This window comes from Drosophila serrata, unplaced genomic scaffold, assembly GCF_035046125.1.
Source record: "Drosophila serrata isolate PLE 108 unplaced genomic scaffold, ASM3504612v1 contig_295, whole genome shotgun sequence".
Lineage (NCBI taxonomy): Eukaryota > Metazoa > Arthropoda > Insecta > Diptera > Drosophilidae > Drosophila > Drosophila serrata.
In genome coordinates, this window is record NW_028257193.1 from 154,380 (window position 1) to 167,083 (window position 12,704).

General features: G+C 43.3%; 1 protein-coding gene across 1 annotated transcript; it reads right to left on the reverse strand.

Moving 5' to 3' along the window:
• Nucleotides 1-3,693: 3,693 nt before the first annotated feature.
• On the reverse strand, nucleotides 3,694-4,995 carry LOC110177357 (uncharacterized). The gene is made up of 2 exons (XM_020944049.2): nucleotides 4,854-4,995; nucleotides 3,694-4,777 (listed from the first exon to the last, which is right to left on the reverse strand). Exons 1-2 carry the CDS (start codon nucleotides 4,860-4,862, stop codon nucleotides 3,809-3,811), a joined length of 978 nt encoding a protein of 325 aa, XP_020799708.2. The 5' UTR covers nucleotides 4,863-4,995; the 3' UTR covers nucleotides 3,694-3,808.
• Nucleotides 4,996-12,704: the final 7,709 nt, after the last annotated feature.

Genomic DNA, 12,704 nt, shown 5'->3' on the forward strand with positions numbered 1-12,704 from the left:
CTCTTGCTGGGCATAGTTTGGCGATTGCGATGGCCAAAAGTTTGCAGCACAAGAACAACAACGGAGGTGAAGGCGAAGCTGTCGCAGATAAGGCTTGGGATAGAGGTCAGCGCATCGTTATGTAAGGCCAAAGTTTTGCAAATCCTTTTGGCAATTAGATACTTGTAGCCGGGGACAGGAAGAGAGCGAGAGCGAAAGGCGGAATGCCAAAAGGACGCCCACAAATATTGCACAAGTATCAAGTATCGTCGCTGGTCGCCGTGGCATTTCGCAGTGCAAATATCCCATTACTCGGATGAAACTTTTAATTAAAAAGTTGCCAATGACAAACGGGACGGGGTTGCGGGTTGCTTTCCCCCCTCAGGTTCTGTTCTCAAGAAATGCGCCTTAGTCTCTTACCAGAAATATTCGGCTCGGCCACTGGGATGTGGTGGGAAACGCTCCTCCTGCACCAGGAACTCTTGAGGGGATGAGCTGACTCAGTCTGGCACGCACGTAATTGAGACAAACTTTGAGTCAGTAAAACATTCGAATAGCGCCTCGGGCGGCGGTGGCTGCTGCTGCTGCCAATGAGAAAATTACGACATTTAAACCCGTAGGTTAAGTGTACGTGAAATATTAAGTTTAGTTGCTTGAGAGCGCGCACTAAATCTTATTGTAGGTCATTTGTCGGCTGTCCTATTTCGTGGCTGCCAGCGTGGGCGGACGCCTAATTATGGCGCTCTGGCAGAGTGTGGACCCTCTGGCAGGAAGGGTTAGGGGATTCCCCTTCGTGGCTTCCACTGCAGGAAGAGAGGGTCATAAATCTGCAGCAGCAGACGTGCCTTATTTTGCAGGAAATCATGATCTGGGCAATCTGTGCAAAGTTTGGGAATGATTATAGAGAGAACTACTTGATTATCAAAGGTTAATTTGGTAGGATTTAAATGGTATATTGATCCTTTAAAATCCTTTTCATTATTTTTATTAGAATAGGGTTGTGTGAAGCATCCAACTCGAGTAGTATTTCTTCTAAAAGATCCTGCCTCTTCATTCAATTGAAGCGTCATTGCTTCTAGTATAAAGTCCTTATGTCCTGGACGGCAAACGGACGTAGGACGTTCCGAAATGTTAGTGATTCCTGCTCCGGATTGCCCGGGAACAGCTCTATCGGAGACTACCGGTATGGAATTGCAAAACGCATCGCTTGAAAAGCCAGTCGAGTGTGCACGTTGTGGAAATTGAACATCGACGGCCGGATTTTTGCAGTCACAGCTCGCTTGGAAGGACTATAACTATGAGTTCGGGTGCAACCATGGAAGCTGCGTCTGTGGCTAATTATACTGCCAATGGCCAGCAGGGGTTCGGGTGCGATGTGCTGTGCTGTGTGGCAGCGGTAAATGTTGCGATTCTGCCAAATAATCAGAAAAGGCTCTCAACATTTTACGTAAAACGAAGCTGCACGGGGATGGACGGAGGGAGGAGGAGCAGGAGGATCCTGTTGCAAAAGTGCCTAGCTAGGCACGCCCATCCGCAAAAACGCCTCCATAGTCCGGCGAAGAGCGGGAGCTGAAGCGGAAGCGGGAGCTGCGCCATGTTGTTGCTTTGTTACGTTATCTAATTACAAAGGAATCGTGCGGCAACGTCACACAGTTGCCGGTCCACCGATCCCGCCACTATCCCAGCCCCCACACCCATTACGCCCTCGTAACCTTTTCTATCTCCCGAATTGTTCCAGCAAAATATTATTTCTGTTCAAATGCACAGCGGCAGGAGTCGGGGATGGGATTGCTGCGGGCATCCGATTGATATATGCAGATGCGTACTCACAGTCCCTGTGTATCTCGGTCTGCCCGTAGAACTGCCCGCAGTTAGTTACTCACACCCAGGCACACACCCACACACACATACCATACCCACACCACACACACTGGGGAGCTGGTGGTGGAGCTCCCACACATGTGCGCTAAATACACTTGTGTCTAATAAGTTTTATCCGAACGGTCAACGAGGCGTGCACCCACACAAACACAAGGACATACGCCCCATTTTAGGAGCACAATGGTTGAATATACACCGAAAGAAATCTTGTACGAAATATAAATGAAATTGAATGAAAGGGTAGTATGGTTAGCTTTTTAAGTCATAAGGTTTTCAGTAAAACAATATATTAGCAAAGCTACATCATTCTTAAAAAGTTAATATTGATTGAGTTCATTGATATGTATTATGGTATATCGAAAAAATTATATTAAATATTTTGCAAAATAATATATAATTTAAAAATTATATAAAATAACTTGCAAGTTATATTTGTGGCTTTAAGTTCCCAATGGTAATATGGTAATATCCAATATTTATCAAAGCTAAGCTTAATATATTAAAGTTTAGGCTGTCAGTGGTCTATAAAGCATCGATATGATTGATAATTATACATGTTTATAAGTCATATATTGTAGTGCAAATGGTTAGCACAATTTTCTCCAGTGTAAAAATGGTTCAGTGGGCCAATATAGGGGGTATGGGCCTGGATGCCCTATAAACAAATGAAGGGTCGTGCTTCGGGGTACCCAGCTGCGTATGCGGCATATTTGAGCGGGCATGGCGAAAAATTGTCAAACTGCCGGCCGCGGCCCCAAAGTCAGTTAGGTTGGCAATCTGCTTAGCCGCCTTCCGCACCAACTGTCCACTATCCAGATCCCTGTGCCTGCTCCAGCTCCCGTTCCTGCTCCTGTTCCTGCTTCTGGCCCATCCATCGTCACAATCCACTTGCATTTAAATTGTGAAAATATTTGGACGCTGTCCACCGGTCGTTAAATGAAAATTGAAGTTAGCAACGGGCCATTCGACCATTTTCCCCTGCCCACATCCTGCACGCGGGAAATCTTTATACAAACGAGGTCAAATGTGGGGGAAACTTTCCGCCAGAGAGGGGCGCGTTAAGGGACGCTAATTGCGTGCTTGTCAACACTCGAAATAAAAATAATATTTGCAACAATTAAAAGAGCGCCAACAAAAGAGTCAACATTTTTGAGCAATTCAAAGGCAGGTCCCCACAAAAAGAACCAAACAAAAAATACAAAAAGTAGAAGAAGAAAAAGGACTCTAAACAAAGGGTTCCCCAGCGGTTAGAAGCATTCCCATTGAAGACCTCTGCCACCTGGTGCATAATTTTTCAAATTTCAAATTGTAAATTATAAAAGGGACAACTCGTTTACCACCGGCTTCATGGAGCAGGAAGCTGGGAGGTAGGAATCAGGGAGCAGCCTCAAATTATGCGAACTGTAAATGCGTCGAAATCAAAAGGAAATGTGCGCCGGGAAATGGCCGCGGCATCAAGTGAACCGCTGGCCTTGAAATGGTGTGAATTCATTTAAATGCCTCACTCTGGTGTTTTTCCCTTGGAATACTTTTTTAAATTCAGCATGTTTTGGGGTTTTCCGGCGACAAGGAATGGCGTGAAATATTAACCCTTATCCCGTACAGCAAGGCACAAAATCAATGGAATAGTTATGAATGAATACTTGATGGATCTTCAGAGCAGCGTGGAATATAATAGTAATATTAATATAATTATTTCACATATGAGATAGGATTGGGTTAAGAATGTAAGGATTGGATATAGAACTTTGTAAATGGAATGCTTGTAAAAGTAGTTCTTGATCTATATCATTCTAAATCTCAAATAATATTTTGAATAAAACTTTAATCCGGTTTAAGGTGAAATAAAATAATTATAATTGTTATTATTAATTTAAATATTTGAAAACCTCACTGACAATTTTGAATTGTAGAGAGAACCCATCATCCATCCTCCCGGGCATCATCTCTACTTGACGGGAGTAGGCTTCGGCTTGGGCAGGTTCTGCTTGAGGAGTCGCCAGTTGATGCTGGTGGGGATGGTACCGGATCGCTTCTTCACTAGCTTACTTTTGCTATGTTCCTTGGAGAGCTTGGAATGGCTGGTGGCCAGGCCGCGGTACTGGCTGACACTGCGAACCATCTTCGAAGCGGACTTGGTACGGAACTTGCGCTTCAGGACCATCTTGCCATGACTGATCTGGCTCTTGAGACCCGCGGACTTCGACTTGGTCAGGCCCTTGCGTAGACCCTTGGACCCAGACTTGGCGAGATTCTTTGAGTCCTTGAGCGACCTGGACTTGGTTGACTTCGTTGACTTGGTTGATTTGGATGGCTTGAGCGACCTGAGAGATTTGAGTGACTTTTGGCCTCTGAATCTCTTAAACTTGTCCAACGACTTGGATTTGGATTTGACCTTGAGTGAAGCAGGCTTGGATTTGAGATTCTTTACCGACTTTTGAGCGGCTATGATGGCACCACCTGTGGCGCGCACATCCACCTTCTCGGGCGGCGCACCCACTGAGTACTTGGGCAACGTGGCCGGTTTGGAGGCCAGGGCTTTATCGGCCTGGACGATCGCATCGAAATTGCCAAACACCTGCCGGATGTTGCGGTTCACGTACTCCAGGTACTTGAGCGACGAATTGCACAGGGAGCACTTCTTGTCGCCCTTCTCGCTGTTGTTCCGGATGAGGCTCTCCAGATACAGGAAATTCTTAGCCATGTTCTCACAGTAACGACACTTGCCCTCGGTGCCACCTTTGGGGCACTGCTCCATGGCGTTGGGCGTGGGATTGTAGGGTCCGGTCTTTCCGGTTATATTCAGCACGGAGTTGTTGGGCACAATGTAATCTCCGGGGGCTGGTCTCTTTTTCTGAAGGCCTATCATTTTATGTAATACCGAAATTTGGCTTACCCTTTCAGGCTGAGAACGATTCTGTTTGGTTGATAAAACGAAATGAAGTGAGTTAGTTGGGGGAACAGAACGAATTAATTAGAGTCACATCGCCTACCTGAGACATTGTTTTTGATCTTCTTTTTTTTTGTTCGTGACTCGCCCAGCTAGTCAGGTAAGTGCCTACTGATGATTTCAGGTTAAACGGAGTGACATTGAAGGCAAGGCCTCCTGATTTGGATACGGATATGGATACGAATTCAAGGCGGTGCCTCAATTAATCTAAATTTTCTGCTCATCAAAAGGCCGGCCAATTTGTCGGCAAATCGTCAACCTTGCCCTCCTCAATTATCGATCAAGTAAATTGCTGTGAATATTTAAAGACTTGTTCCAAATTAATTTAAATGCTGCCGTCGAAATACTTGAACAAACAGTTGAGGTGGAAATTATAGAACAAATGGTTAAGTTATTGAAATGCATGTTTATCAGCAGCTCGCTTACACTCCCTCTCCCTCTCCCTCTCCCTCTCCCTCTCTCTCTCTTGCTCTCGCCTAATCTCTTATCAGTGTCGGTGTGCTTATCGCTAGCATCGCTGCATCTGAAGCGTCATCTCTTACGCTCTTTCTCTCTCACTCTCACTGCTCACTGTTCTCTTTCCTCGGCAACTATAAATAGAGCCTTCTTCCGCCGCGCGGCCCTTAGTATGTGCGTGGCTTTTCGAGTGTTTACATCGGTTGTGATAGTGGCAGTGATAGTGAGTGATCTTCGATTCCAAATATATCACCTGATATATGCATTTGGATAACCATGATGACGTTTACTATGATGATGATGCCATGGAAAGCCTAATGGAAGTCATGAAGAATATGCCACGTGTCCCCTAATGCGGTAAGTCTTAATCATGATAAATATATTACATATATATATATGAAGATGCTATAGGATCAGCATCTATATTTTAATTAATTGCCATGACCAGCATACACAATTATGAATTATTTAAAAACTTACCCTGACTTTGGCGCAAACTTTGTTTACATTATAATTCCCCTTTAGGGTTTTCTAATTCCAGATCGTATATATTCTTGATTAGCATCAAGAGCTGAATTAATTTAGAAATATTCGGTAAAAAAAAGGCTATTCCCTTAACTATTAAATTGAGTGTGCAGATTTTTATCCCCAACCATAACTATCGCAGAAAAGCTATCCGACTTAAAATGAATAAATTGTTGGTTTAGCTATGCTATTTTAAAAACTTTGATTTACAAAAAAAATTGCATACATACAAAGATATATTTTTGTTTACTGAATAATATAAATATACCTATACCATAGGCCCTATAGCCAATGATTTCCAATTATATGTAATGCACTAGGTCCTATTCTATTTACCTCAGCTGTGCAAATAACGCTTGACCGCTGGCCAGGAAGTGGGGTCCGTCCTCGATCCCGACTCGTTTAATTTCTATTTCCTTGGGCACAATTAGCGATAATCAGCTGGCAACGGCAGCCAACATTTTGTCGTTGGTCCTTCGCTTTTCCATTCGCATTCGCGTTCGCTTTCGCATTTTGATTCCCATTACCACTCCCCGTCCATTTCGGATTGTGTATTTGGGTCAGCTCGTTGCGATGTGCACAATAATTTATTTCATTCCAAGATTTAATCGCAAAATTTTAGTTTGTCGTGTCGTTTGTTTTGTCCGGCTAACACATTTTTAAATGCCCTCGCGGACATAGCTGACCTTGGTCCCTTATTTCTGGGCGTTATGTAAGTTAATGGTGCGCGTTTTATCCAAAAATGGGTAATTATACCATGTCTGGGAAGTTAAATACAATTTATTCTGAACCGATACGGTAAACTATTAAGTCTCGAAAGCGTAAGGGCTTAGCCATTCATCTTAAATGTTTGTACGGAGCTAGGTCCTTGCATTCTTGCCGCGAAGAAAGTTATTCGTATTTACAATTCAATGCGCGTGGCATGTCTCAATTTAAGCATTTATTTTGTATCCGGATGAGGGATAGGGAGGATGGAGTACATACATATACATCTCCGACATCCGTCAGTTGTCGTCCATTAAATTGTTGTGTTGCACACATCCCATCAATAAGACGATGACGCTGCAGACAACGCCCAGTGCCACCCACTTTGGCAGACAATTCCCTGCGACACATAACTTCCAATTGAAAATATCTTGGAGAAGTCAAACACAAGTGCAAATGCCAATAAAACAGAATAGCCCGAGGGACGGGGCTTGGGAAATGTGCATGGGGATGGCGCATGGAAGTTTCTCAAGCAAAGAACATGGAACAGAGAGAAAAAAAACTAAAGTAACTAGAGGTTTATCAAATAATAAATAATGGTATTTTGATTATTAAGGAGTAAGGTACCGAATTCTAAATGTTAACTTAACAATTTTCATAACAGAATATAAAAGACACTGCTTTAGATGTTAGATGAAAAAATCCTTATATAAATACAAACCAAAATGAAGCTATCTTTGATTAGGAACCAATTTCTTAAACTTCATTAAATGTAATTCACCAAAATTCAAACCATACATATGTTTAACAAATCAATGATTTGAACTTCTAATTTCGAAAATAGTTCCTTTGTGTATAGTGCGCACATATACACACCCTTTTGGTTGTGCGGCTATAAAGTTGATTGTTCATAAATGTACGGGGCGTATACGTAATGTCGGGCACTGCACTAAAGCAATGCAACACTCGGCGCATTGGGGATGGAATCTGGCCAGAAGGGGGTAGGCACTGGAGCTGGAGGGCCTGGAGTCATAAAGTGGCAGGGTAATGAATTTATTAAAAGTTCATTTTGCTTAGCAGCAGCAGCAGCAGCAGCAACAATGACGGCGGCTAGCAAAACGTTTGTCTTGGGCCCCGACTTGGCATGTTGGCCAAGTTTACGTAAATAGACTTTTATTATTTTCGCTCTGCATGCGACTCAAAATGTGAGTGTTAATGTTAATGGATTTGTGCCAAGTTCTCGCTTGGCTCACTGATTTATTCGTGGTCGAAAGCGGGACACCGTTTTCTTTTCGTTGGCTTGTCGCCTTTGTTTGTTGCGTTTGACTTCTGACCTGTCCTGCCTAGTTTTTTTTCTTTTATTTTCTTGTGTGTGTTTGCCTGTTTTCCACGTAACTTTTGACCCACAAAGGTTGCCGCTACTGCTGCTCCTTGGCATGTCCTTTCCCGCTCTAACGACTTCCTGAGACGTCAACTGCCACACACACACACACACATACGAACTTGAGTACTTAGTCCAATTTGCATGCCGCCGTCGACGTCGGCGTTAAAGCCAAGTTAAGGTGGGCCCCGCCTTGTTTATTTTGCTTACCTCTGGTGCTGCCTTACGTGTTTATCGCCTGCAAATGGCGATTCTTACGGAAAGTGAAACCGGTCTCGCCTCTGGCTTTTCTAGGATTTTCCCTGCCTCTTCGGGATTTTCCTTTTTATTTCGCCGTCGGCGAGTGGGAGTCCGAGTCCGAGTCCGAGTTCAGGCTGCTCGGCATTTCAATATCAACGGAGGCATGCATAATTTCTTTGGCCGCGCCTATGTAAATTTGCTCGGAAGTGTTCAGCTGCGAAAAAAGTGTGGCTCTGCTGGCAGCGGCAGTGCTTTTGGCCCACATTTTCCGGCGGCGGAAAAGCGGGTCAACTTCATTTTTCGTGCTGACCCACAACCACAACAGCAACAACAGGCGGTTGTTCGCTGGCGTTGTTGCTGTTTGATGTGCGAAAGCCGCAAACACAAATTAGCACAACAACAGCAGTGTAGCAGCAGTAGCAACAGCAGCAACACTAGCAACAGCAGCAGCAGCAGCAGCAGCAACATCGATGGCGACAACAGCAACGCGTCCATAATTCCTTTTGCAACACTGCGGCGGGGAATTCCCCCACTTTGCACTGCTTTCGAATCGCGTTTTTTGGGCTTAACTGCCTTTGCCTGGCTTTTTATTGTTATTATTTGCCGCCGGAGCCGCTGAAGTCGCTGCCGACGTCGCCAGCTACTTGGCATAAAGTCCAAAGTGCAAATGTTTTGCGGTCAGTTTGGATTCGAAGTTGGCCAGCAACGTGCGACGCGCACCTGCTCCTGCAACGAACCTCCTTGTAGGGGAAAAACAAATAAAAAGAATCTGAACCGTGTGCACCGCGGTTTTTCCGAATTTCTACCCAGTTTTGCGGTCACCTTGCGCCCATTTGCTTGTTTCGTGTGTTTGCTCCCCGCTCCCCCGGAAGAGAGAGCGAAAAAAAGAGGAATCACTCAGCAAAGGCAGCGGATGCGTTTATCCTGCAGGACAATGGCTGAAAGAAAAAGCAATTTCCAGTGAACAAAGCCGAGGAGGGTTCGAGCCGCAGCCTGAAACGAGATTTTTAAAGACACTCAACCGTTTGTCGGGGTAAGCCAACTTTGGTTTTAGCAGGTCTCTTCGTAATCCCCTTAAAACCATCTGATAATTACGGGAAACAAACTTTAAACGTTTTAAAAGAAATGTTTTCCTTTTTTGTTAAAAAGCTTGTAAAAGCTTCCAAACGAATTTATTTTAATAGAATAATGGAGTACAATGGGAATGAAATATGCTCTTGTTCTTAACATGTAGATATTTATTGATAATAAATACTACTTTAATAAACTCAACTGAAGCCAATTTAAGTGTGTCGAATTATCTAAAAGAAACAATAATCAATTGTAATATTTTACATAAAATCTGTCTTTAGATTTCTTGTTTTCTGACATTCCGATTATGTAAATATTTAACAAATATAAAAATGACACGCCTGTTATTAACTTAGATTATCAGGATTTTTATTCTGAATTATATTTACTTGAATATACATTGTTGTAGTTTATGCTTTTGCAGGATTGATGTGCAAACAAGTGTAATGCTCATATACACAAGTAAGTGCACAACTCAACGATATAGTTTCATAAAAATATGTTGTGCTTATTCGTCCGAAATTGTTTATTCAACTCTATCGCTTTTACCATAAGTTTAAAAGCGATAAAAAGCGATTAAACTCTGATATGTTTTTCTCCTCTTAAAGTATTCCCACCTATTAAGCCGGCGGCTGGTAACAAAAAAAATATTCGAAAGGCGCTTTATGAATTTATGATAATAAACTCTATATTTGTACTTTTATTTTGAATATATACGCACAAGCAAATATTTATTGTGCCCGCTGCAATTTTTCATAAAAGTTTCTGTTGTTACAATGAACAAAAAACAAAACGAAACCCAAACAGTTGAAAATGAGGAAAATTAAAGTGCTGCCAAGGTGCGTGGCACTGTCACCTGGCATGCTAATGGGTAATGGAGGTTGCGAGAGGGGCATGGAATCTAAAATAATTTTATTTGCCACGCATTACAGCATCCCCGGGGAACCCCCTGTTCCCTTTTTCAGAATTTAGCAGAATAAAAGTTTTTACGCATAGCCACACACACACACACACACACACACACACAGGCAGAGATCGCAACGCATTTTAGCTAAAAGCATTTCAATGCTGTTAACTATTTTTGATGGCGTTACGCACTATAAAGCCAAGAGCAGAATCCAGCAGCGAACAGTGATGGCAGAATACAGAACAGATTATTTGGGTTTTATTTAATTAAAATTTAATTTAATATAAGATTTTCATCAAAGACCTATGCTTTAATTACAAATACTTCTCTATAGACTTTGTTGAAAAAATCCGAGTTTTTCCAGGCTTAATTCCCAAGTATACCTTTAAATATTTCCTTTTGGAACTTAATAAAATTCCTATCAGGTCAAAGGACAACTGTGATCGGATGACATCTCTGCTCTGCCTTTGAGTTCCACAGAATCAGAATCTGTGCAAAGAAAGGCTGAACTGGAAATCTCAACGGAACTCAAACACTTAATTTGCTTGCGAGCTACTCACTTTATTCCGCGGTGCATACGATGCTACGTGCACCCGGCGATAATGAGACAAAGCCGCTTAGCGATGCACGGACGCCCTTGATGTGGTCGAGACCCGGCCCGGAGCAGTTGCCTTAATGAAATAAAAATTAAACTTCTCTCTGGCTGGCACGACAAATTAATTGTGTCGCCTCAGGATGGGGAGGCAGGGGGCGTTGCTCCATCCAGCGGGTCCAATTGAGCGGCATTGAAAGGTGTCGGCAATTAAGGTAAATCAGCAGGGAATCGCAGTACAGGTGCAGACAGGTGCCGGACTCTGGTCCAATCAGGACGAGTGCATATAATGGATAATTAATCTTGGGGCAGCTGGTACTTCCTGTATGCCTTTGTATTAATTAACACACGTCATTTATTGATTTCAATTAGGGAATAAGATATGCCTGGCAGTTACAAGCCAAAGTCCTACTGCTTCGAGTTACTTGTGGCAATTTGTAATATATATTACTATGGGAACATAACCACAGACAGTTGATTGAGTCTTCCTTGGTTCCTTGGAAGCAAGTGTTCGCGGAGAAAGAGAATCCTTAGAAATACGACAATACACTTGAAAAGTAGCTTAAGAAACAGTAAAATAGATTTTATGAATATTTTAAACTGTTTAATACATAAATTTTTAAGAGATTGTAAACTCACTCGATGGCGTTAATTCGAGACACTTTCCAAAAGCAGGGAAAATAATTGTGCTTTAAAATTACTACCTTCTTCAGAGCTTCTTAAAAAAGGTTTATTTAAAGTTGTTAAGACTCTTATATACTTTAAGTTGTGGGAATTTTTTAATGAAGCTTTCTTTCTGTGTGGCTTTTAATGGGTCATGTGTTGCTCCGACTGGGACAACAATGTTGCCGATGGAGGACGCCAACACCATGCCAATGGGATTAGCACAACAAAGTAGCGGGCTGAGAGTATGCATGCGGCAAGTGCGTGCCTGAGTGCACCTGTCAGGGCTTTTAAGTCATCCACCCAGTCATAGTGGCTCTCTGTTGGTGGTACCGGCAACTGACAACTTGACAGCTCCAGACTGGAACCAGTACCAGTACCAGTGCTAGCTCCTACTTTCCTTCTGTTTAGCAGTTCAGCAGTTGAGCAGCTGCCGGATCGCTGGAGTAAGCAAACAAATAGAGCCTTCGCCGGTGTCTCACTAGGCCGGGCACATGAGGGTAGCTTATGCTCCGGCTGTTGTCCTGCCTCTTGGTCTCCGACATGCAAATGGAGCAGCTTCAGCTCCTGCTGCTCCATCAACAAGTACACAAAGCCCGGCCAGAAGTACGGGTGTGCGCCAGTACAAGGGTCCACAATGAGCTGCCAAGTTCAGTTGCATAAATGCATAAGCCGCAGCGCGCACTCATATGTGGGCAAGGCGCTGGCAGGTGGGCTGCCTGATAATCACATCGCACACGGAAAGGGTGGAGGTGCTGAGGGACCATGGGTTCCGTATTCCAGATTACCAGATACCCAGATTCGGATTCCCACTTTAATTAAGGGACCTGCGCTCCGGCAAATGTCAGCGCCTCTTGGCCACGCCTCGAGCATGGCCGAAAAAGTGTAACGCAATCTGTGTGGTGGATCTACACAAAGACATACTTGCCAGCGACCCAAGTTTATCTGGATACCTTTCAGACTTTTCAAATTGCAAGAGTTTTTACCACAGGTTTTTTTGCTTTGTAGTCACCATAATAGGTTACATAAACTGTACATTTTATGTAACCTTTTTCAGGCTGTCAGGCAAACAAATTCCAAGCTCAAATCAGAACTTGACTGTAAAGTTTGCTTTTGATTTGACATAAATTTAAAAAAGTGTCATTACGGAAAAGAAAAAATCTAGTATCTGCTAAAGATACTTGAAAATTCCAGTAGATTTCCCCGAAAACTCTCTTGAGGAGTCATTGCTTAACCCCTGCCAATCAGCGGCTGATAAAGGGCATGCCGAGTTCGCCTCTCAGCGGCAACATTGGGCCCTTTTGTGTGTGCTCAACTGCAGTTGCAGCTGCCAAAAGTTGTCTTAACTTGTGCA